This window comes from Drosophila willistoni (genome assembly GCF_018902025.1).
Source record: "Drosophila willistoni isolate 14030-0811.24 chromosome 2R unlocalized genomic scaffold, UCI_dwil_1.1 Seg167, whole genome shotgun sequence".
Taxonomy (NCBI): domain Eukaryota; kingdom Metazoa; phylum Arthropoda; class Insecta; order Diptera; family Drosophilidae; genus Drosophila; species Drosophila willistoni.
The window spans coordinates 22597724-22620738 of NW_025814050.1; the positions used below are offsets into that span (position 1 = coordinate 22597724).

The window sequence follows — 23015 nt, forward strand, 5'->3', positions numbered from 1 at the left end:
TATGATCTGCATGGAAAGATGTGAGGTTATAAAGGAAAAAAAAAACAGTATTTTTTTTTTGTTTTTAAGTTTTAAGAAGTTTTCATTTTATGTGACTCATATCTAGTCCATATGCAGTCTTTTGATATCTTGAAAAATGGTTTCCCATTTCCTAAAAAACTCTCAAAAAGACAAGTTAATAAATCGTGGAATTTAAAAAAAAGCGGATTTGAAAATGAAACTTCTGCCGAATCGGGAAATTTATGAAACTTCTCTAGAGGAGTTTTCTCAATATATATTTCGGGATTTTCCCAAAAGTCCCCATGGTGCAATGGTGCGTTGTGAGGGTTGTTAACCCACCATGAATTATGCTGAGCGCGTTGGTGGTGGTGAGAATCAACCTCAACTTGTATCTGTGTGTGCCAGTGCGCCGTGCGTTATGCGTTGGTGGTTGTGAATTTCAACTTCAACTTGTATCTGTGTGTGTGAGTGTGAGTGTGTCAGTGTCTGTGGTCCTATGGGATGGATGCACTTGGCTACTTTTACTTTGCCTTCAGGCCCGACATTCGCTCGCAATTCGCGCTTGAGTACGGTCGTGTCTTCGCGTGGAATCAAAACCAAAAACTGAAAAACGGAAATTTAAATTGAACTCAAAATATCTCTCTCACTTTCGTCAATCAAAGCCGGTTAACAATTGTGCGAAAAAAAAAAAAAACTAACTTTAGCAATTGAACTAAATTGAATGCAATTTAACTGTGAAAGTATTACAAAAAAAAATGTTTGCCACTTAGTTTAGAAAAGTTTGCCAATTAATTTGTCGTCGCGTGTCACTCGTTGGCATATCGTGTGAGTGTTTGTGTTTCGTTTTTGTTTGTCAGTCATCAGCCTTCTCCTCTAATCGAGAACATAAACAAAAACAACGCCAAAAACAAGAAAAACACAGAAATGGCCGACGAAAGTTTGCACACAATGCCACTGGAGCACAATATAGACTATCACATTGTCACATTGTTCGAGCGCTTGGAGGCAATGCGCAAAGACACACATGGACATGGCAACGGGAATGGCATTAACAATCGCCTCTCCAGCACGCTCCAAGCGCCCAAGCGGAGCATGCAGGCGGAAATACGCACTCTGGAGTTTTGGAGGTGGGTCAACATTTGGTTTAGGCGGTTTGTGGGTGGCAAAGCCAACCCATTAGCATAACTTTTCTAGACACAGAACAAGAGCCTACAACTACGACTGTTTTGCTTTTATGTGGAAACTTAAGCAAGTTTTGGTTTTTGTTCTTTTTTTTCGCTTTTGTTTCTGGTGTGGGAGTGTTTATTGTTTAGTTTCTAGCTTTGTTATCAAGGCTCTTGGCGTGGCAGTTGCCATAGAGCAGAAGCTGGAATAATGTTTAAGTAATTGAAAATTAAGTGGCTTGTGTTTCTTCTTAATGAAGTTTTAAGAACCTTTTTGATTTAAATTTGAAAGGATTTACGAATTGTTTGAGGTATCTTAAATTAAATTTAATTTTGGAAATATTTTAGAAACAGATTGGGCAATATTAATGAAGGGATTTATAGGACTTGTAAGTGCTTCTTCGTTTATTTATTGAAATACATTACTTTTGATTGAATTTTTGTATGTGAAAACAGTTTAAATTAATTTTCAAGCAGTTTTATTTTATTCATTCATTTATAAAGTGTTTTTGAATTCAACAGTAATTTTTTAAACGATTCTTTAATTTAAGAGTATTTGGAAAACGCTCCAAGTTATAAAAATTTAGTTTAAAAGTACTGTAAAGATTAAAAATTCTTTCTAAATTTGAAATATGTTTATCGAAAAGTTTAATTTTTTCATAAATATACTTATTCTATGTCTTTATTTATTTTAAATATGTAGTTATTCTTTCACCAAATTGTCAAAAGGGAATGATTTCAGGGACAAATTATATTATTTAATTATTTATAAGATCTCTTTTATCAGTCCAAAGCCAAAATCATTTCAAATATACCTTAGCAAAGATTTTTAAATCTCAAAATTAATATCTATAGGTTTCAATCGAGCAAACTAATGACTAAAATCAACTATCTCCAGCCTTCAATTTGTTGAAGTTTTGAATTTTTTTTTTATTGCTGCGGACTCATAAAATATTTAATCAAAATTCCAATGAAATTTGTTTTGCAGTCGATTTAATGAAATATTTTTTTGTAACCACTTTTAAGCAACTTTCTGAACCCTTTGGGGCAAAACAACAATTTGTACTCAATGTTAATCATTTCAAAATAAGATAATTAACATTTTATCATGAGTTCATAAAGTAATTAAATCTCGCGCTCTGCTGGCTGCATTTTTGCACATTAAATGTCCGAAACAGAAGAAAAAAAATAACCAAAAAAAGAAAGAAGAAAAAGATTTTTGTATGGACACGGAATTTTCCATAATCATTGTGAGAAAAGCTTTATGTGCTGACCGCTACAAAAAAAAAAAAAAAGTAAAGGAAAAATCATGACATGGCAGAGTACAGTGTACAGTGCAGGGAAAGGTCTGGGCTGGGCTGGACGGGGCAGGGCAGAGGGGCAATAGAGTGGTTCCAATTAAACATTGCTAACAGATATGCAAAAGTTAAAAGGCAAAATTTATGGAAATTCAAAAAGTTTTGCGAATTATGCAGCTGCCTCACTCTATTCGCCCTCAATCAGCCCTCGCAATCGGTTTGTTTGATATTTCCCATGGGCAAGGGGCCGAGAGGCCGCCATGGGGATGTGTAGGAGGAGTGGCAGATGCAGCAGAACTTAATGTTTGTCCAAGCAATCGGCCGTCTCCCTCGGTATCGGCAGCTGTTTTCTTGTCTTCTTGCCAGCTCTCTGCTCGCTTAATTGTCATTTGGGGCAAATGGGAATAAAGCGTTTGGCTTTGTCCGCAAAATAAAGAAGAAACCATCGTTTCTACGATATTTACTTTAATCATATGAAATGACATGCCAAATACATACATATACAGACATACATACATATATAATTTCGCATTTACTAAATGTATCTCTCTTCTTTTTGTCTCCCTGCAGATCCATCATCAGTGAGTGCTTAGCCTCCTTTTTGTATGTGTTCATCGTTTGTGGTGCTGCTGCCGGAGCTGGTGTGGGTGCATCTGTCTCCTCGGTGCTCTTGGCTACGGCTCTGGCCTCAGGACTCGCAATGACAACTTTAACGCAATGTTTTCTTCACATATCGGGTAAGTGCGTCGTCCAACATGACAACAACAAGAACAATTTGACAACAAGTGTTGTCTGGGGACACAAAACTGGGGATCTTCAATCTGCGTGGGAATTCGCACAAAATTCAAATTTCTTAAAGGGGTAAAATACAGTAAAGTAAATTTGAAGAAGGGAAATTTTCTAGTCATTTCTTGTCTTACTAACACTCACCTTTGTGTATTTATCTCAAGTTTCTGTGCATTCGTAAATATTGAGTTGAAAAGACTCAAATCTAGAATTATTATTATTACTCTACTTGTTTTTTAAACTTTCTATTCGACAGTCTTGAGGTCATGTGTGAGGTGAGCAAAGTTTTTAACGTAAGAACCAATAGGATAGGGACGCTGAAACTAGTTGCGAATTACAACTAAATGAAGCGAAGAATGAGAGGAATGATTAGCTTACACTTTAAGTCCTTTTTTTGATAAAAAAAAAACTGAGCTTTTAAACAAAGTCTGTGCCATGATGTATCACAGATTTTTGCAAGTTGATTAGATCAATATATAGAGTATGGTTCCTTTTATCTTCTTTAGAGCAACGATCTGTATGTCCTGTAAATTTTTGTCTTTTTTACCACTACTTAATCAGCAGAAATGAAATTGTATTTTCTCCTTTTTTTTTTATTTTTTTAATTTAACAAAAGTCATTGCACTGTCAGAGTATTTACTTGGTCCCACATTCCACAAGCTCCAACCATTCTCCTGCTGCTCTTATCGCCCATGGCGCACTTGTAAAGCCAGCAGACAGCCTTTCCCTGGAGTTGTCCCTCGGTTTGTGTATATATATTTGTTCATTTGCGTTGACATTCAAGGCAATTAAACGTTGCTTGGTCTTTAGTTCACCAGAATCTTGAAGGAAAAAACGAAAACATGTGTTGTTGATTTGCTTCTCCCCGTTCCATAACAATTTTTGCCCCCTTTTCACAGACAATTGGTTAAGCATTAAGTTATGATGTTATCTTCCAAATGCATTCATCGTCACCCTCTCTGCCAGCAGGAACTTTTCTTCCACCAAAAGTGTCAAAATCTTATTTAACGTTCACTTTGCCATTTTTTGTTTGTCTTTTCTTCTTCTTCGTTTTGGCAAAAAGGGAGGGCATTCATTGCCATTAAATAATAAATTATGAGTAGGGTCTAATGACCGTGAAAAAAACAAGTACAATGGCTATTATTTATTAAATTTATATTTTAATTTATTAAAGTTTGCAAAAAGTTGCGATATATATCATAGCTTTTAGCATTCTATTTAAGGGTTTCGAAATATTTTATCTAATTGTTAGGCGTAATAAAATTGAATGCTTTTGAAATTAATTGGATTTTTAAATTCAAGTAATTTTAAGAAAAACAAGTAGAGTTTTTCTTTCCTATACAAAAAACCTCAAGTACCTACTTCTTGTTAAAATAACGATCCAGAAGATTGGGCCTAAAAGTAAGCCAAGATCGATTGTGCCAAAAACGATTGTCAAACATTGAATAAATTTTAATGTTGATAATAGTAGAGTAGTAGAATAGTAGAATAGTAGAGAGTTTAAAGTTAATATTTGCATTGTGGCAAACAAATTTTTGAGAATTTACTGAAATCCCAAATACAAATATTTTGGTTTTGGGGCTGTCAGTTGGTTTGACCCATATGTTGAATTTCTCGTTTTGTTAGTTGAAAATTAAATTACACCCTTTGATATGCATAAAATGTTTATCCTTTTTTTGTTTGCTTTACTCCACAGGAGCTCATATCAATCCTGCTGTCACACTTGCCTGCTGTGTGGTCCGGACAATATCTCCGATAAGAGCTGCGATGTACATGACTGCCCAATGTGGTGGAGGCATTGCTGGAGCTGCTTTACTTTATGGGTAAGTTCAAGTTGAAGTTGTAGCTAACGATAAGGCGGGGGGAAATATCAAGGCAAAATGTAATGTTTCTACGAAATTATTGTTGTTTTGTAAAGATTTTAATTATTCATTAGGACATTTCATTGATGATGAACTTTAAGTTTAAACTTTTGCCTTACAAAGTCTACAAATTTGGTTTTAAACTGTCGGCCAAGTCAACAATCAAAGTCAATTGAGCATGGAATTCATTTTGGCCACAGAAATTTACATTTTCTCTCTATCTCTCTGCCTCAATGTGTACGCAAAAAGTAAACAAAACAATTTCAAATGGAAAACGCATTACCAAAACTCGAAAGGAAGTGAAATTTATGGTTAGAACAGGAGAGTCTGCTGTGTGTATTTGTGTGTCGACTGTACAGGACAAGGACATAGAAATGAAACCTTAACAGGAAACACAAAAATCATGTGCAGAAAAGCAAGAAAAATAGAAAAGATTTTTATAAATAGGATATGCAGGTAATGCTTGAAATTCTACACACACACACGCACACGCACACATTGAAAGGGCACCTGCTTGGGTACGCAGGTAGCTAGGTCCTAGGAGTTGAATCTACCCTCTACCCACGCTATCTACTAGAGAAACATCTGCCCCTTGTGTGTCAAACTGTTTGCCTTGTGATTTCCCATTTTGTGTCCAACGCTGTCAGCAGTGAATTCTGTATTCCTTTGTTGAGAGCCTAGATAATTGTCCAAGGATACACACACAGATCTCTTAGAAAATCCTAAGGGTAGTGTGGTTAAATCTCTTTGCCTGTCAACATTTCCATTCCTAGAGGATATGCGTGTGGAATATCAGGCCATTGTCTTGTCTCTGCGTTGCGCCTGCGCAGCATTTTTCAAATTTCGCTCCAATTTTTTTTTTACTTTTTTGTGTTCTCTTCTCTTTCTGTACATTGAACTCCTTTATTTTTATTTTTTTGGTTGCCGAGAAAGTTAATGCGTTTTTTCCTACTGCTGCTGCCACCTCAACTCCCTCTGCAGCTTGTCTCTTGTCTGCTCAACATCTGTTTTTACCCTCCGATTCCTTCCCTGATGGTTGTTTTTTAAGAGTGTTGGCATCTTTACTTTCTCGTTGTCGGGGGAATCGGAGGAGAAACATGTTTCAGCTGCTGTTGCCGCTGTGATCAGGTTCGGGTTTAGTCTCAACATTGGATTCCTTCTCATTTTTTATATATTTTTTTCGTTAAGGGTCCAATGAGTTCATCGAAACATATGTTGACCGAAAAATAAAAGCAAATGAAACAACGGAAAACTGTATATCTGTCTGCTGATTAATTGGTTTAGATTTTGGTTAGTTTGGATCTCTGTGGTTTTTATAGTTTCTTCATGGAAGTGATTGGTTTTTATGATTGATGGCTTGATAGTTCCTGCCATGTGTTAATGTTCAGCCTGAAAAATTGGGCTAAAAAAAAACGTTGAAACTTAAAAACAGTCATGAAATTTCTTTTTATCATCAAAAGATCATTATATAAATTTATAGACAATCTCTGACAAGGAATAGTTGGTTGGCTTTACAGGAATTCATTTAAAGTGCACTGTGAATCACTTGAATAAGCACACTTATTTATTGTTTATGCTTTGGTTTTCTTAATTTTCTTCTTTTATTCTAATCCCATCATCCTTTTTTACAATCAATGTGATTTTAAAGAAAACATCCTTAGGAAGGTATAAATTTCTAGTCTAAAGCACTTCAGATTTTCATTTTTTTTTGACAGAGTAAGTTTAAAAAAAAACAGTTTATTCTTACAACCTTTCTCTGACTTCACAACTATCAAACTTTACAACTCGAAAGCAGTAATTTATATTTAGACATATGAAAATGCTTAGATAAATTCATATACATTAAAGACCAACCTCTGGATTTAGTAGCTAAAATATTTAAAAAACAATTTAGAGCTACTCGGAAAAATGTTTTCTTCCAATCTCTCTTGAAAAGAGCATATTTCCGCACTTTAGTAAAGTTTCCCAAAACTCACACTCTTGTCCTTGTCACATGTCACTTGGCACTTACCCTAATTGCGAGACGCGTATATGGCCACATGTGCCCTGAGAAAACAGAAAAGTAAGAATTTACATACATACACTCGCTTACACTTAGCTAAAACAAATACTTATTGAAGATAAAACGCACATCCCCCCGACCGAAGTGGTATCTCTTTATTATGTTCTGAGACATGTGACATGACAGACCCGCAGTAATTCATATTCTTCGCCTGAAGTATCGATATCCGGCTCAGGCTCAGGCTCAGGCTTTGGTATGAGCTGATTTTTGAGCATTTCAAAAGATTTAAATTTTTTTACGTTTCGCTGGTCAAAGTGCGCCAAGCACGTTCCAAAAAAAGAAAACAAGGAAAAAAAAACCAGGCACCAGTTTGAAAATGATGAAAGATAAAAATCAGGTAGACGTCGACGAAAAAGAAATAAAAGGAGAAAAGAAAAAATAAATATATTATATATATATATAATTAACATTGCCCATTGCTCTCTTTGTGGAAGAAGCAAGTCCAAGTTGTCGTATGTTGCGCCTGCGCCATGGGCAGGATGCGTCGGAAACTTGAAATCAAACACGTGTCTGCGTCTGTTGCTCCTTTCTGGTTGGTCAGCACAAGAGCAGCTGGAACTGAAAATGCATAAAAGTATATTCTGGGCACACCTGCTGCCCAAAAAGAAAAAAATACAAAAATAAAGTTACAGTAGTTCCAAGAGATGACCATACACACACACAGAGAGAGAGAGGGTGAAATACAAAACAGGATTTTCGAATGCGAAACATAAAAGGAAAAAATTTGAATTTCATAAAATACCGAAAAACGAAGGGCAGGAAAGAAAGGAATCGATATACTACAACGTGCGGCTTAGTTCAAACCGAGGCTTATGTGTGTTTCCCCTTTAAAAGATTTCTATCTAGCATGGAAATGCATTTCCTGCAAATCGAAAATCAATTCGGGTCACATAGGCAATTGAATTACTGAATACACTATCCTCTATTCCCCTTGCCATTCATTCCCTTTTACTTGTTGGATTCCTTTGCCTTACCTCTGTGCTTCTTTCGGCTTATCACATACAACATGGAAATGGCATCCTGTCGTAGCTTCCGGTTGAGCACAGGTGGTGGTCCACTTACATGTGTCCCCAACATACATCCTCACAATGGGAGTGGAGTGGAAACAGGAGCATGAGTCTCGTTTGCTGCAAAAAAATTCCTAGAATTTATGATATGCAATTTTATAGCCATTAAATATGCCCCTTTTGAAAATTGTCGAAATATTTGCAATTAAAGTGCAATTAATTGTTCTGCACACACACACTGACACACACACACACACCCAGATGAATAAATCGATGCATTTGTGGTAAAGTGCGGCAATTTGCCATTTCCAGCTTCTATTAAGGATTAAGGAATAGACAACATATTAAATTGTTTCTAATTAAAAAGATCAATGGCCTTTGATGTATCAACTAAATTAGATAGTATGCAAAGTATTTGCATTTTGATTTTCCCTGTTTAGTATAAACAAATAAAAAACAAAACAAAAAAAAAAAATACAGACTTTATTTAATCCAATAAATATATTATCTAAAAGTCTAAAAAGCACATTAAGATAGGAAACTTGAGAAAGTGTCTAAAAGCAACTTTAAAAAATTTCATAATTTTCTAGTAATTTTTACTAAATTAAATATTTAGTTTAAAAATTTGAAAATTAACGCCCACAGTGTGTTCTGATTGCAGTTTTTAGTTTTGAAATTTGAGATTTTTTGTAGATAAGTTTTTCAAGTGAAACAGTTGGGACGAAAATTATGCGCACTTCCATTAAATGATGAAATGAAATTACATGACAATTTGATTTTGGTGCAACAATTTTATTAGTGTGTGCCATACAAATCCACCCACAAATTCATTTCAGTCAGGGGACCCAAGGGAGATGGAGATAGGGAAGTGGAATGAAGGAGCAATGGGAATAGCAAAATCCTAACCACAAGCTAAACCAAGCGTGTTGCACAAATAACACATAACCTCACTTTACCATCAACCGGATGTGGTGGCAACAAATGTGCGAGGAAATGTGTTTCCTCCTTTCACACACACAAACACAAACTTGCGGATAAGTTTTTCAGTTTGTTTGTAAGCTTTTATTCGTTGTTGTCTGTTTTTCTTTAAATTTTTTTTCATTTTTTTCGTTGTAAACAATTTTTGCAGGAAGAACATAAGAAGAAGCTGAAAAGCTTAACATCATATATAAAAGTTGGTTTGAAAACATTTTGCCATTTCCGGCTACTTAGTTGTTGGTTGGTTTTTATCATTTGTTTGTACTTCTCGCCAATATTAACACTTTATTTATTTATGAGCTAAGCAAGGTTTAACTTCAAATTTTGAGTATTCAGAGTATTTCAAATTGAATATTTCCTTGACGCTCATAATTTTCGGCTTACGGCCGCTAAGCCTGACCTCAACCACGGTTTGGCAGTTGGCACCTTTGAATCATCCTTTGGAGGGGCGTCATCATCAACAGCATTTTACACACATTTCGGGGTTTGAGTTGAGTGGCTCAGCGGTTTGGCTACGTTCAACATGTATTTGCTCAACTACTTTTAAGTGCATTTCGAAAGCATTTATTTCCGGACTCGTGCAGTTACTCAATGTTCCGGTGCCAAAAGCATGAGCTTGTAGGCAAGTAGGAGGCTAGGATGTGGGGGAGTGGCAAAAATGGGCGGCCAGTTGTGCGGAAAGCTTGATAAATATTTGCTCTTACTGGTGCTCCATTCTTCCCATGCACACATATGTACATACATTTGTATGTGTAAGTGTATAAAAAGGATTTTTTGTTGGTTTAGTTTCGAGCAGCCCTTTGGATCACTTGGCAATAAAATTTTAGCCATTAGTTAGTCAAGTTTTTCCATAAATATTAAGAGAAACCAAAAGTAAACATTTAAAAGCCATTGAACCATATTGATTAATTTTACAAAACATTGAATTAAGGTTATTGAAATTATAATTACATATTTAAGAGTCAAGGTACAAGGATAAAGTTTTTTTGTACTTTTATCTTGAATGGCAGAGCTAAGCTTATATATACAATATTCTAGACCAACTTCCACCAAAATGTATTCCTAGATAAAAGTAAATTTTAGTTCCAATCGGCATAGAAGACTTTGACTTTTAAAATTTGCAATTATTTTTTTGCAAATTAATGAAGCTTGTATGTGAAATTCACACATAAATTTGGGCCTTGGGAAAAGTTTGAAGAAGTTAATTTAACTTGCCAACAAAACACACACCCACACACCCACACACCCACACACACACACACGCACTTAGAGTTCATCAAAATTTATCTAATCTTATGAGGGCGACAAAAACTTTTGCACATATCATAAACCTAGAAAAGTAGGCAACAACTTTTTGCCAACTTGGTAATTGAAACTTTGACAATCGACATAATATATTGTGTGGATGGATGGATGGATGGATGGAGGGATGGGTGGGTGGGGATGAGAATTCGAAATGATTTGAGAAATTGAGGGTTCGTAAATTATTGTCATTGACTCCAATCAACTAAATGATGTTTTCTTTCTCTCTCTCTCTCGTTTTAGTGTCACTGTGCCGGGCTATCAAGGTAATCTGCAAGCTGCCATCTCACACAGTGCCGCTTTGGCCGCCTGGGAACGATTTGGTGTGGAATTTATCCTGACTTTTGTTGTTGTCCTCTGCTATTTTGTCTCAACCGATTCCATTAAGAAGTTCATGGGCAATTCAGCGATATCCATTGGTGCAGCATACAGTGCCTGCTGCTTTGTATCTGTAAGTATATTGAGTTTAAGTTTGACATTGGACACTGATAATGATGCTTGGAGAGAAGAATGCTGACAAAAACAGAAACCGAAATCTCCGCTAAAAACGCACCTGCCGTTTTTCCACTCAATTTTATGGTGCAAAATCGCAGCGTGACGTCGTCAACTTTTCAGGTAGAAACAGCATAAAGACCACAGCACAGTCAGCAAGAGGGGCAGTAGGGAAGATAATTAATTTAACACACGGCTGCAGTCCGAGCTAAGCCACATCAACAACAACAACAACAAAAACTGAGTTTTAGAGACAGGTAGAAAACTCCTTTGTTAGCATAACGGATACAATTTTGGCGCGAAAATCAAAAGCAGACATTTAAGCGAAACGAATGAGATGCATAAAGATTAAATTACGATAAGATACTCTCTAGGGTAAACATTTGTTGCTTAAATCAAAAGGAGATATCAATTAGCAAATCAATAGAAGAGAGTTTTAAGTTAAATTAATTCAGACAAACTTAGAATATAGAAACGTTGGTGATATAAATACTCTGATTTAAGCCAGATCTATCTTGTCTATCAATCTATCTACCTATATTTGCATTTATATAATAATTTGATACTCGAAGATTACATTTCTATATTTGGAAAACCAATATACAAATCAGCATCATAATCTCTGTCTCTCCTAAACACTCTTTAACTACATAAAACTTATATTTTTCCCTATTAAATTTAATTACAGATGCCTTACTTGAATCCAGCGCGCTCTTTGGGTCCATCGTTTGTGTTGAACAAATGGGACAATCATTGGGTATATTGGTTTGGACCTTTGGTTGGTGGCATGGCTTCTGGCCTGGTCTATGAGTACGTCTTCAATTCTCGTCGCAATTTGCGTTATGCCAAGGCTAGCATTGACAACGATTCGAGTTCTATACATTCTGAGGATGAGCTCAACTATGATATGGATTTGGAGAAACCCAATAAATATCAACAAACGCAGGGTACATATCCACGTGGTGGTCAGACAAATGGTGTTATTAGTGGTAATGCTGGATCACAAGCTCAACACAATGCTGCAAATATGGCACAAATGGCTGGTGTGGTAGGTGCCGGAACGGGTAACTATTGCCAGAATTTGTATACAGCTCCGCCACTCTCATCGAAATATGAGCAACATCAGGAACCTTTGTACGGCGGAACTCGCTCTCTGTATTGCCGTTCTCCGACTCTGACACGTAGCAATCTCAATCGTTCACAATCTGTTTATGCCAAGAGCAACACGGCCATTAATCGGGATATTATTCCACGTCCGGGTCCTTTGGTACCAGCACAGAGTCTATATCCCATGCGTACGCAACAGCAGCAACAGCAACAACAGCAGCAGATGCAACAGCAGCAGCAGCAACAGCAACAACAACAACAACAGCAACAACAGCAGCAACAGGTTACAGCGGCGCAATCTTCCCATTTACAGAATCAAAACTTACAAAATCAAATGCAATCGCAGCGTTCGGAGAGTATTTACGGAATGCGTGGATCGATGCGTGGCCAGCAGCAACCGATGCAACAACAGCAACAACATGGTCCCATCTCAGTGCAGCAGCCGCAAATGCAACCACAGCAACAGCAACAGCAGCAGCAGCAACAACAGCAACTCATGGGAGAAACTCAAAGTCAACCGCAGCCACAAGGTTTCCAGCCCGTTTACGGAACACGCACGAATCCCACACCACTTGATGGCAATCAGAAATACGAACGTCGTGATCAGCAACAGCTTTACGGGATGACTGGTCCACGTAATCGCGGACAATCCGCCCAGTCGGATGATAGCTCCTATGGCTCATATCATGGATCGGCTGTGACTCCGCCAGCACGCCATCCCAGTGTTGAACCATCACCACCACCGCCACCCATGCTGATGTATGCTCCGCCGCCACAGCCGACAGCAGCTCATCCTCAGCCCATTCGCACACAATCCGAACGTAAGGTGAGTGCGCCAGTTGTGGTTTCTCAGCCAGCTGCTTGTGCCGTTACCTACACCACCTCACAAGGACCCACACCCACAGCACAACAGCAACAGCAACAGCAGCAGCAACAACAGCAAATAATGATGCAACAGCAACAGCAATATGGGATGTTGCCATTGCGACCAAACTGAAAGCGGCTCTCCTGGGGTCCTATAACGACGCCACCGCCGCCAGGAATCCATGCACTTGCCATACATCCCACTGGCACCATGACCCTGCATAGCTGTAGCCTAGCCAAGCAGAGCAGTTTGTTTTAGTTTATTTAGTCTGGATATCCAAAGGAAATATAAAGCAAAGTTTTAGTTAGCCTAACTTAACTTAGAGCATATCCATTTCTATATTTAGCCATAGGATCAAAGGCGGATCTAGGGATGTCAAATAAGGGAATATACTCTCAAAAAACACATTGGAAAAGTTGATTATTTGCTTCAAAACGTGACATTTTGAGTCCCTATTGCATACTTTTGGGTTCAAATGTAACCAATTTGATATCCTTAGAACCGCCACAGCATAGAATAGATATACGTCTACATATACTTGCATTCACAGGTCAATTTTGACGAATGCCACTTAATTATCATATTGTACTATTCGAAAATCTAATATATGTATATGTATAGAAGGTATATACCATATATAAGGAACTCGCACCTAGCATTATGCAAGCAACGATTACCATTAAGGTAGAACTCAATCAAGTTTACCGTTTCAATTGCAATCACACAATTCATGAGTTTTGTGATTATAATCAACTCATACAATTTCGAATCGTACAAATATATAGAAATACTATATGCTTCATACGTCTTACTTATTGTTAGACTCCTAACGTTTATTTAAACTCTCACCCCTTAGACTGAATACCATTAATCCAAAAAAAAAAAAACTATTTTTGTTTTCCATAATTTTGAAATGAAATTGTTTTTTTTTTATTTCCATTGTTTTTGTTTATTCTTTATTATTAAAGCCAGCGCACTTCTTCCATATACAAAGATTTACTTAATAAACAATTTGCTTCCTTTTTCATTTGATTTTTTGAACTAATTCTTTAAAAATTATTTTTGTATATATTACAATTAGTTCTTTTGTAATAATATTTAATATGGTTTAGTATACAATTTTACATAAGCTCTAGACAAAATCAATGAAAATGGATCGACATCTATATGGTTATACTTATATATAAATGTAATTATATGTATATGTTAAGAATGTATGTATCAAGGCTTTGTCATAGTTGTTAATTTTTAAGTATGAAAAATATATCTGTATAATGCAAATAATTTGTGCATTACTAAAAAGCAAAAAAACAAATGTCAAATACAACTAAAAAATGTTCTATAACGAAAATTAATAACTTGTATTATTTAATTATTCCTGTCATATGACAATGTTGCCTCTCTTTGGAGCTTGGCATCCTAAAAAGCTAAACTGGCGTTTTCAAATATCCCAAGCAATCCCTTGAAATACTAAGTAGTATTTTCAAATTTCAATTTTTAAATACCATCCCATTGGTAAAGCAAAAACAACGTTGACCGTCTGAATATGAACAACGTTAGACAAACTTGATCTATGAACATTTTTTGCTTTTTTGATTAAAACACAAAAATAACAAATTGAAGTAAACAAACAAACTACGAATGGCTTTAAGTATGAAGATTATAAAACTAGTTCAGTGACAGCGGACTAAATTTTCTAAATGAGACTGGATAAACCCCATGCCCTAAATAGGAAGAAAAAAAATGTAGAACTACCCTACCATACAAATTTTTAAACCAATTCCAATCCAATTTTTGAACAATTAAAAAATATACAAATAGGTCACTTAATATATTTTTAATGCAGGAAAGAGTCATCAATAATTAAATAAGAAAAAATCTGAGAAATATCGAACTTGAAGTACCTACAAGAGAAGCTAGATTATAAACATATCCTAAAAAAACAAGCAGTAGATTTCAGACAGCCATTCAGTATGAATTTAAAAAATGAAACGGAAGAGTTTCCGAGTTTCCCCGAAGTTTTGCAACACTGCATTGACGGAGATTGGCAATGCTTGTGCAGCGTAAGCTTTCCAACATTGGTTGAGCGCCATATTTTATAAAACTGAAACGAAAGAGAGTTTCCAACACTGGATTGACGGATACTGGCAACGCTTGTGCAGCACAAGCTTTCCAACATTGGTTGAGCGCCATATTTTCGAGTCAATCTGCATCTGCGTTTCCTGTAAAAATTTGGTCAAGTCATGCAAAGTTTATTCCTAAAGCCAAGTTTTAAGACCAATGGGAAACGACTGAGCCGCATACTCACTGAACATGGAATCTCCACACCCACTCCAGCTAGGAAACGTTATTTATGCATCTTTGAGACGGAACACACTTCTCCGTTGCAGAAGGTTGACGTGAAGCTTTTAACTTGCAGCGTGGTTCATAAGGAATTTCGTTTTTACGATGGATACTGTGTCAAAGGAGTCCGAGGAATTTATAAGCTCTCCGGGAAATTGGTTCTATTTCTGGACACAGTAATGCAGCAATATCAACTAAAGGATTATGAAGCTATTTTTCTGTTAAACTTCCTCGAAGCAAATCTTGTGGAGGCTTGTCGCCAGGTTTGCGATGGTAATGGAACGACAAAACACAAACTACGCATGGACATCGATGCACCCTGGCAATTGGACGTTAAACCAATTTGCCAGCAACCGGGCATCACCCAGTTCACCCAGCGGGCCTTGTTTAAGGATCTGGAAGGCCGCACGTTTGCCGTACGCAAACACTTCTACCGCAGTGTTTTAATGCAGGCACCTATTTTTGAGATCGCCGCAGGACGTTGCCTTCGTATTCAGCGTTGTTTCTACGCCGATCTTCAAATCCATGTGGCATGTGTTCTAGCCGATAACCTTTTATCCTTGGAGATTACTGGTCTTTTGTTTCCTAAACTATTGCGAGAATATGCCAACTATAGAAAGCTGATGAGTGATCTGGAGATGTGTCTATTGCCATTAGTATTAGCTAGCAAGTCTTGGCATATTCCCAATGGAAAGGACAAATCGACACCAAACAGCGAACAAGTAGATATTCTGCTATCGCTCAAACGCTATCTAGTCCGCATGTCATCGGGTAGACACATTATTTTGACAGATAATGATCTAGCGGCCATTGCGAAAAATAAACGTATATTCGTTGTTTTACAGATTATCAAAGGGGAACGAAAGGAACACATAATTTAATCATTTTTCTTCAAAGTAAAAAGTTTATTAAGAAAAATTATACATTCCAAGAAACTTACAATATACTAAACAAAGTTATTGCGAATACAATGTTTTTGTTTTCAAATTATAGCAATTTCTGAAATAAGCTTCATAGATGTCTCTGATAATTGATGATCAAAGGGTAAGTTGGATAGTTAATATGTAAATCTAATAAGGCGTTGTCAAAAGACTTAACTTGGTTTAGAATTCAGACTTTTAGTGATGTATTGTAACCTGATTCTAGGATTCCCGTGGACTTGCTCTATAATTGAGTTCCTATCATGGAAAGATGCAAACCGGAAGACAACACAAGAAGTGAAGAAACTAACTTTTTGATAAATGTCCATACATGAGAGAATTGTGTAGAACTAGTTGCCGTTTTATATATATGAGAAGACTCAAACGATTGAATGAGACTAGACATGAATTTACCAACTGGTATTTTAATATAAGTAGAGTCAAAAAGGCAAAAAACAACTCAGCGTCAATGAACAAAGGCCGATGACAAGCCAGAATCTTAACTTATGTACCTATATGTCTTACGTTTTATAGTCAAGACTTAAATCGTATTTTTTTTTGGTGTTATTATATCCTAACATAAAGTCAAAACACTAATTGACAGATATAAGATGTCAAAAAATAAGTATTAAGAAGTAATTAAACGGCAAATGAACGCATTGCGATTCAAAATAATTAGAATATAGAATGTGAAAGAGGCTAGAAAAAGACAAATTCAAATAGAAAGGAAGTTTGAAATATTGAAAGGAATAGAGAAAATACATTTCTTTTTTGTTGAACTTAAACATAATAGGAAAAAAAGTAACAATTTTTGTTACACCAAAATAAATGTATTAATTATCTAATATTAGCGAATTCATAGATAAATATTAGAGAATATTTTTTGTCATTAATAAGAGATTAATGAAAGAAGAATGTGAATATAAAAATTACAAGATTAAATTCAAGTTAAACAGAAGTCATAGTTAAATTAAAAGTCTTTATAGTGGTCCGCAAACAAGGACTCGCATCGCTCTACACCTTGCTCAATTTGTTCATCTGACGATTGATGGACACCTTGGTGATCCTCATCATCAGTTGTATCATTGGTTTCATCCAGTCTTCGCACATATCGCTGCCACAAGACAACGCCCATGCGTTGTGGCGGAGATTTAGCTCTTTCTGTGTCATAGATCAGCCAATGGGAGTGTTGTTGTGCGTAGAGTGAATTCAATAGGGTGGGCCAATAACAAACCAGACTTAACTTGGCCAATTTGACATGTAGAATATAACCATGTTGCTGTTCGGACACAATTTTTACTTCTCCCAATAGATTGAGCACACAACGTTGAGGCGGCTCAGCCTTTATGACGCTATAGGATAACGTATTTGCCTGAAGAATGAGTTCATACTGTGGCACTTGTTGTTCAAAAGTGATATCGATGTGGCCGAGAGTTTGTCTCCACTTAACCTTGGGGCAAACTGCTCCCTCTGCAATCTTAATACATTTCAAAGCACTGGTTGTATGATCGGTTGAGATTTGTGCCGAGTCCGTCACTGATATTTCCGAAGACGGAATAGGCAAAGTGTTCTCGAGTTCCTCCTTGACTTTCGCCTTTTCCAAAGTTGATCCAAATATATTGTTTATAAGCTTTTGAGCAGAATTGCTTTTAATTGAAGAATTCTCCACATTCAGTTGGCCAATTAACGTATTAAAAAATTGTGTGGTACTATCCATAACAGGAAGCTCCACTTTTAATGGTTCTACGTGTTTCTCTTGAATGATTTCGGATTCCAGCTGCACGGATGACTCTGTTCTTAGAATAAACTTATTAATTGCAGCCAGCATTAAGCTGATTCTATTCGATTTACGCGAATTGCAATTGATATTTATCTCTGATGTTGTCTCATTTACATTTTTCAAAGGCTCTTCAAGGTGTTCATTGGCTTTGGGCTTCGTAAGTTTATTTGGCTTTGAATTTTGCTCTTGTTGTTTATACTTTTCTATCTGTATATGATCAATATTTTCCTGGAACTGAGCATAGCCTTTCAATAGCAATTCCTTACGCAGTTTTAGCTTGTACACGAAAGTTCTCATCGTTTGACATTTCTCAATAATTGCAATTTCACTGGCATAGATCACATTGAGAATAGCGAAATCCACATATATTTGTATATACTCCTGTTCGTTGAGGCCTTTAAATGTATTGGTAACCCATTTGATGGCTTCTAGTGTCCAGTTCGCTGTTTCTCCGCCAGTTGGCTGGAGTTGGGTCAATCTTACATCCATGGCTAGTGAAGGCGCATTTTGAAATTTTTCATCACATTCGAGCAGCTCTATGGGTTTGACTTGTAGTAGCTCTGTCCCGAGATCCATTAGCTGAACAGTCACAGGACATCCTTGGGGTATATCCACAATTCGTACACGTTTGAATTGGCCCTGCTGATGAATGGCACAAACATCTCCTGTTTTCAATGGCAGATGAGGCTTCGATTTCATGGCCATGCTTAAAGCAAATGCCATTAAAAGTTGGCTGTCCGATGAGGGGGCAGGCAGCCATTTGGATGAGCCAGGAGGCTTAAACTCAATAGGCCTTACGGCCATGTGCACAGGATCGTATACCTTAAGGACAAAGCAACGCACCAAAGCTCCAGATTGTTCCATGGGTCCTTTTGGGCCCTGCAAATCCGATTGTAGAAAATGATGACGTTTATCGCACTGCTGCTTCTGGTTACATTTGCCACTATGCAAAAGATTTGGACAGAAGGGCCTCTTCATTTCAATTTCTTTCTGATAACTGACAACCACTTGTTGAATAATTTTGTCCACTGCAATGCCATGGGAATCAAAGAACATCATAAGACGTGACAAATCATGATAATTACTTTGATCCAACATTAAATGGGTGACAACTTTAATAGTATTTTGTGTGGGCACCAACAAATTGGCAATGTTATCCATCAAAGAATGAAAACGAAACACAAACTTTGTCCACGAATCTGGCATGCTGTAATGGATCAGTACTTCAATATTCTTCTTGATCAAATGTTCAGGATGTGATGATTCATCGGTTAACAGGAGCAATTGATGAGTTTGCTGAAAGTAATTGAAAAATTTAGAATGTGTCTCTTACTCAATTACTTATTTGTTCACTCATTCTACTCTTTACCTGGTTTTCAGCCTCGGATATGCCGATACATTGCTGACCCATTTCAGTTAATTCCTTGGTCAAGTACTGCAATTCTTGTTGACTCTTACAGTAGATTAAAATGCGTTTGGATTTATGTTGATCAATGTATTTAACTAATTGCGTCAGTTTATCATTTGTGCGTCTCAGGACGGTTTCCATTGTCAAGCCACCATACATGGCTGCTTCGAGATAATCACCAAATAGAATTAAAGCCTCACCAGCAAGATCCTTGATGAGTTTGGTAAAGACTTTACGATGCCATTGTTGAGATATTAGTACAAACCGAAGTAGGGGAAATTTCAAAATACTGCGAGACTGTTGAAGCACTTCATTGAGAAGTTTAGCATTTGATAAGCGCAATCGATCATAATCATCGCAAACAAACAATTCCAGATAATTCGAATCAAAGAGCGTTAGCTCATTCTTATTATGGATCTCTAGTAAATTTACAAATTTATCAAGTGTAGTAATCAAAATGCCACAGGAATCCAGGAGCGCTCTGCACACATCCGTTTGCGAAAACTGAGATGTATTGACAACTTTAATAATTGTCGTGTTATGTGCCTGCATTAACATTGCACAATCCTTTGCCAATTTAGTAATGTTGGCCAAATCAGTGAGAATAATAGCCACAGGACCCAATTTCAAATTACTGTGTTGCATTTTACGCATTACCAAAGAGCATAATGCCGGAAGATAACACCAAGTGCGTCCACTATTGGGTTTATTAATTAATAAAAGAGAATTGCCTGTATTTTGCATTAGATGTGGCCAGGCCAAGAGCTGCATAGTATTGTGCAAATTAAATCTCTTCATGGCATTTTGTATATTCTGACAAAAAGGCAATGATTGCCTATCTCTCATGGGTGAAACAGTTGATGAACTGTGGGCTAAAGCCACACTAGTAATGCTTTGTGGATTTAAGTCATTGCCTAGAGTTGATTTTTTGACCACGTTTGTAGTTGTTGTATATATTTTCCCCTGGCCAAGAGAATAATTAGTTTTGCTTACATCCTTATTTTTGAGAGCATTCATTGGCTTAGCCGATTCTTGTTCCAAATTCTTTGCAGAATTCTCTGTATTATTTAATTTAACACTTTTTAAAATATCATAAGATCCACTTCTACTGCTATTGACTTTACTCATTTTTAAAGCCGTTTGTGGTATAATAAAATTTCGTTGATGTAGAAACATATCGAATTTTTGATTACAATTTTCCATGACCGTTTTATTTTTATCAGCTATTAGACGGATTATATTACGCACACGTAAACGTGGCTCCTTATCCTTTTTATTGATCTCGGCTAGATCAATATTTAATATGTCTTCTGTTAAGCTAATCGAATGTAAGTTCCTCAAGACATTAGACTTTGAATCTAGGCAGGCATATTGTTTCTCCACCAGATAATTAGCTGCATTGACTTGAGTTCTTTCCGTTGATGATTTCCAAAACAATTGTCCTACAGTTGAACCCAAATTGTTGTATTCAGGTAAGAAGGATAAGTGAGAAGACTCTTCCACTTTCTTGTCAAAGTCATGCAGGGCCTCTTTGGACCAATTGGTGTCATTTAAAGGAATTACTGATGCCACACATCCTTTCTTGATGTTGAGGCATTTCATTTGATATTCCTTAGGCAATAACCAGAGATTTTGGGCTGAACATTTTATAGTAAAGCCATAGTCCAGAGCAGATACCAAATATTCCTCATCCTTGGATTGACAAATCACGCCACGTATAAATTTGGGAGAATTCCAGGACAAAAACTCCACAATGACATGTTGATCCTGTTTATATTCATTCAAGTGATTAGTCCTATTGCAATGGCTCATCAATTCCCTTTCGATTTGACATATTGACTTGGCTTTTGCTTCCAATTCCTTTAGCTCAATGTACCAAAAAAGCTGAGGACTCGCCAAATGAGTAATGAAAATTGTCTGGCCTAAAAATTATAAGAAAAAGTTATATAAATTAAAGTCAGCTTGAAGTTTAAAGGATTTTTCCCACAAAACCCAAGGATACTTAGTCGTCTTCATTCATGGCGAAAATTTCTGCTACAGGGGGAACGAAAAAGATAAGCAAAAGCAAACACAAGTAGCAAATTTAAAGCAAATGTAAAGAGACAAAGTTTAAATTTATTTGATTTTCTCATTAAGCTAATTAAAGCTTTCCCTTTGTGTGGAAATTGTGCCTCCATTTTAAGCGGCAAATGTGAAAACAACAACTCAAAGTGAAAAAACACTGCACCCAAGCCGCAAGTAAGGCGCGTTAAGGAGGTCCTTGTGCTTATTTGCCATTTGTTTGTGTTGCACTAGATCCAACAATTCTCAATGCCCATTCCCATAACCACACACACACAGACTCTGACTCACTAGTGGGCCATGGGTTTGGTGCAGCTTCTGATGCGGCATCGTCTAGGCAAAAACTATTGTTGAATTAACAAAACGTGAATTTATATATATATATATATATACATACATATGTAAAAGTTGTTGGACTAAGAATGATTAAAAACACGTATAGGACCTCTTTAATACACATGAATGTCATAGGACAAGGAATCTATACTAAAGGCATACTAAATGAGATCTCAAAAATTCATAAATATTTTGGACACCAAAAAAAAGTTAATTTTAGAAATAAATTTGAAGGAATCTCACACTTCTGTATAAAAGAAGCGAAAACATTTTATATTGAAATGTTTCAAATTTGGAATAAGTTTAGCCCATTTTGGAATAAGATCAGCTGACTTGACCGACTCACCACCTAACCATGTTACTCATATGCTATCTACCCTTAAAAAACATGGTAAATTTCCCTTTTTATCACATAAAAATCGAATCAAGTAAAGGACACAGTATGTATGTATGTATGTGCATACATATGTAAATTGAAAGATCAGCGAAAACAGGGGATGCAATAAATCGGTGATTATAATCAATTAGCCAACCGTTGAACCGTTTTAAGCCACTTATTGATTAAGGATTTATACATATTCAGCTTTGAGGTACTTTTTCCAAGTGCATAAGAGTGATACTCCACTTATGTATGTATGTATTTTTTAGTAATATTTACAGACCATTGTAAATTAAGTAACTGCCTTGTACTTACCCTGGTTTAAGCTCCCGTTAGAATCTTTATTGCGCAAAAACATCTTTTACTGCGCTATACAAAATCAACAACTGCACAAGGAGAAATTAAAATACTTAACTTTTAAGCAACGTGAAGTCCAATACATACATACATATGTACATACATATAAACAACAGCGGGCAAGAAACAAATTTTGATGTCTTAGCAAAATATGTGTACACAAAATGCACAAGTTGATAACGAATGCTCACACATTTTCTCAATCTACGATTGAATATTTAGAATTTATAAAGCACGACGCTCAAACCCGCACACACACATCAACCAACTGACTGAGAATCTGTTAAATACGCGACTTTTGTACATACAAAAACATATTTATGAATGTACATACATACATATGTATGTATGTATGTGTGTAATTACAGCTACATGCAAACGTCTCTTTCTAAATTACAGTAGATCCCGGTTATAACGATACTAAAGGAACTTGAAGAAAACTAATTGTTTTTATTTATTTCATTTTATTTAATTTGTTTAAGCCGCTTTTTCAAAATTTGATATTGCTG

General features: G+C 36.4%; 2 protein-coding genes across 2 annotated transcripts; one reads left to right on the forward strand and one right to left on the reverse strand.

The window, feature by feature from the left end:
* The first annotated feature begins 535 nt into the window (after positions 1–535).
* Positions 536–13816, forward strand: LOC6642706 (neurogenic protein big brain). The gene is made up of 5 exons (XM_023175913.2): positions 536–1127; positions 3032–3198; positions 4944–5070; positions 10702–10909; positions 11639–13816. The coding sequence occupies exons 1-5, from the start codon at positions 925–927 to the stop codon at positions 13052–13054; spliced, it is 2121 nt and encodes a 706-aa protein (XP_023031681.2). The 5' UTR covers positions 536–924; the 3' UTR covers positions 13055–13816.
* A 3033-nt stretch (positions 13817–16849) lies between these two features.
* On the reverse strand, positions 16850–22810 carry LOC6642087 (putative ATP-dependent RNA helicase SoYb). Its single transcript, XM_023175602.2, has 3 exons — positions 22465–22810; positions 19335–21295; positions 16850–19261 (listed from the first exon to the last, which is right to left on the reverse strand). Exons 1-3 carry the CDS (start codon positions 22505–22507, stop codon positions 17156–17158), a joined length of 4110 nt encoding a protein of 1369 aa, XP_023031370.2. The 5' UTR covers positions 22508–22810; the 3' UTR covers positions 16850–17155.
* Between the last annotated feature and the right edge of the window lie 205 nt (positions 22811–23015).

Excerpts from the sequence above, each read along its gene's own strand:
- LOC6642706 (XM_023175913.2), top strand. The coding sequence starts at position 925 with ATGGCCGACGAAAGTTTGCACACAATGCCACTGGAGCACAATATAGAC. Across the intron at positions 3,199-4,943 it reads ATGTTTTCTTCACATATCGG|GAGCTCATATCAATCCTGCT; the intron begins GTAAGTGCGTCG and ends TTTACTCCACAG. Across the intron at positions 10,910-11,638 it reads GTGCCTGCTGCTTTGTATCT|ATGCCTTACTTGAATCCAGC; the intron begins GTAAGTATATTG and ends ATTTAATTACAG.
- LOC6642087 (XM_023175602.2), bottom strand. The coding sequence starts at position 22,507 with ATGTTTTTGCGCAATAAAGATTCTAACGGGAGCTTAAACCAGG. Across the intron at positions 21,296-22,464 it reads TAACGGGAGCTTAAACCAGG|GCCAGACAATTTTCATTACT; the intron begins GTAAGTACAAGG and ends TATAATTTTTAG. Across the intron at positions 19,262-19,334 it reads TATCCGAGGCTGAAAACCAG|CAAACTCATCAATTGCTCCT; the intron begins GTAAAGAGTAGA and ends AATTACTTTCAG.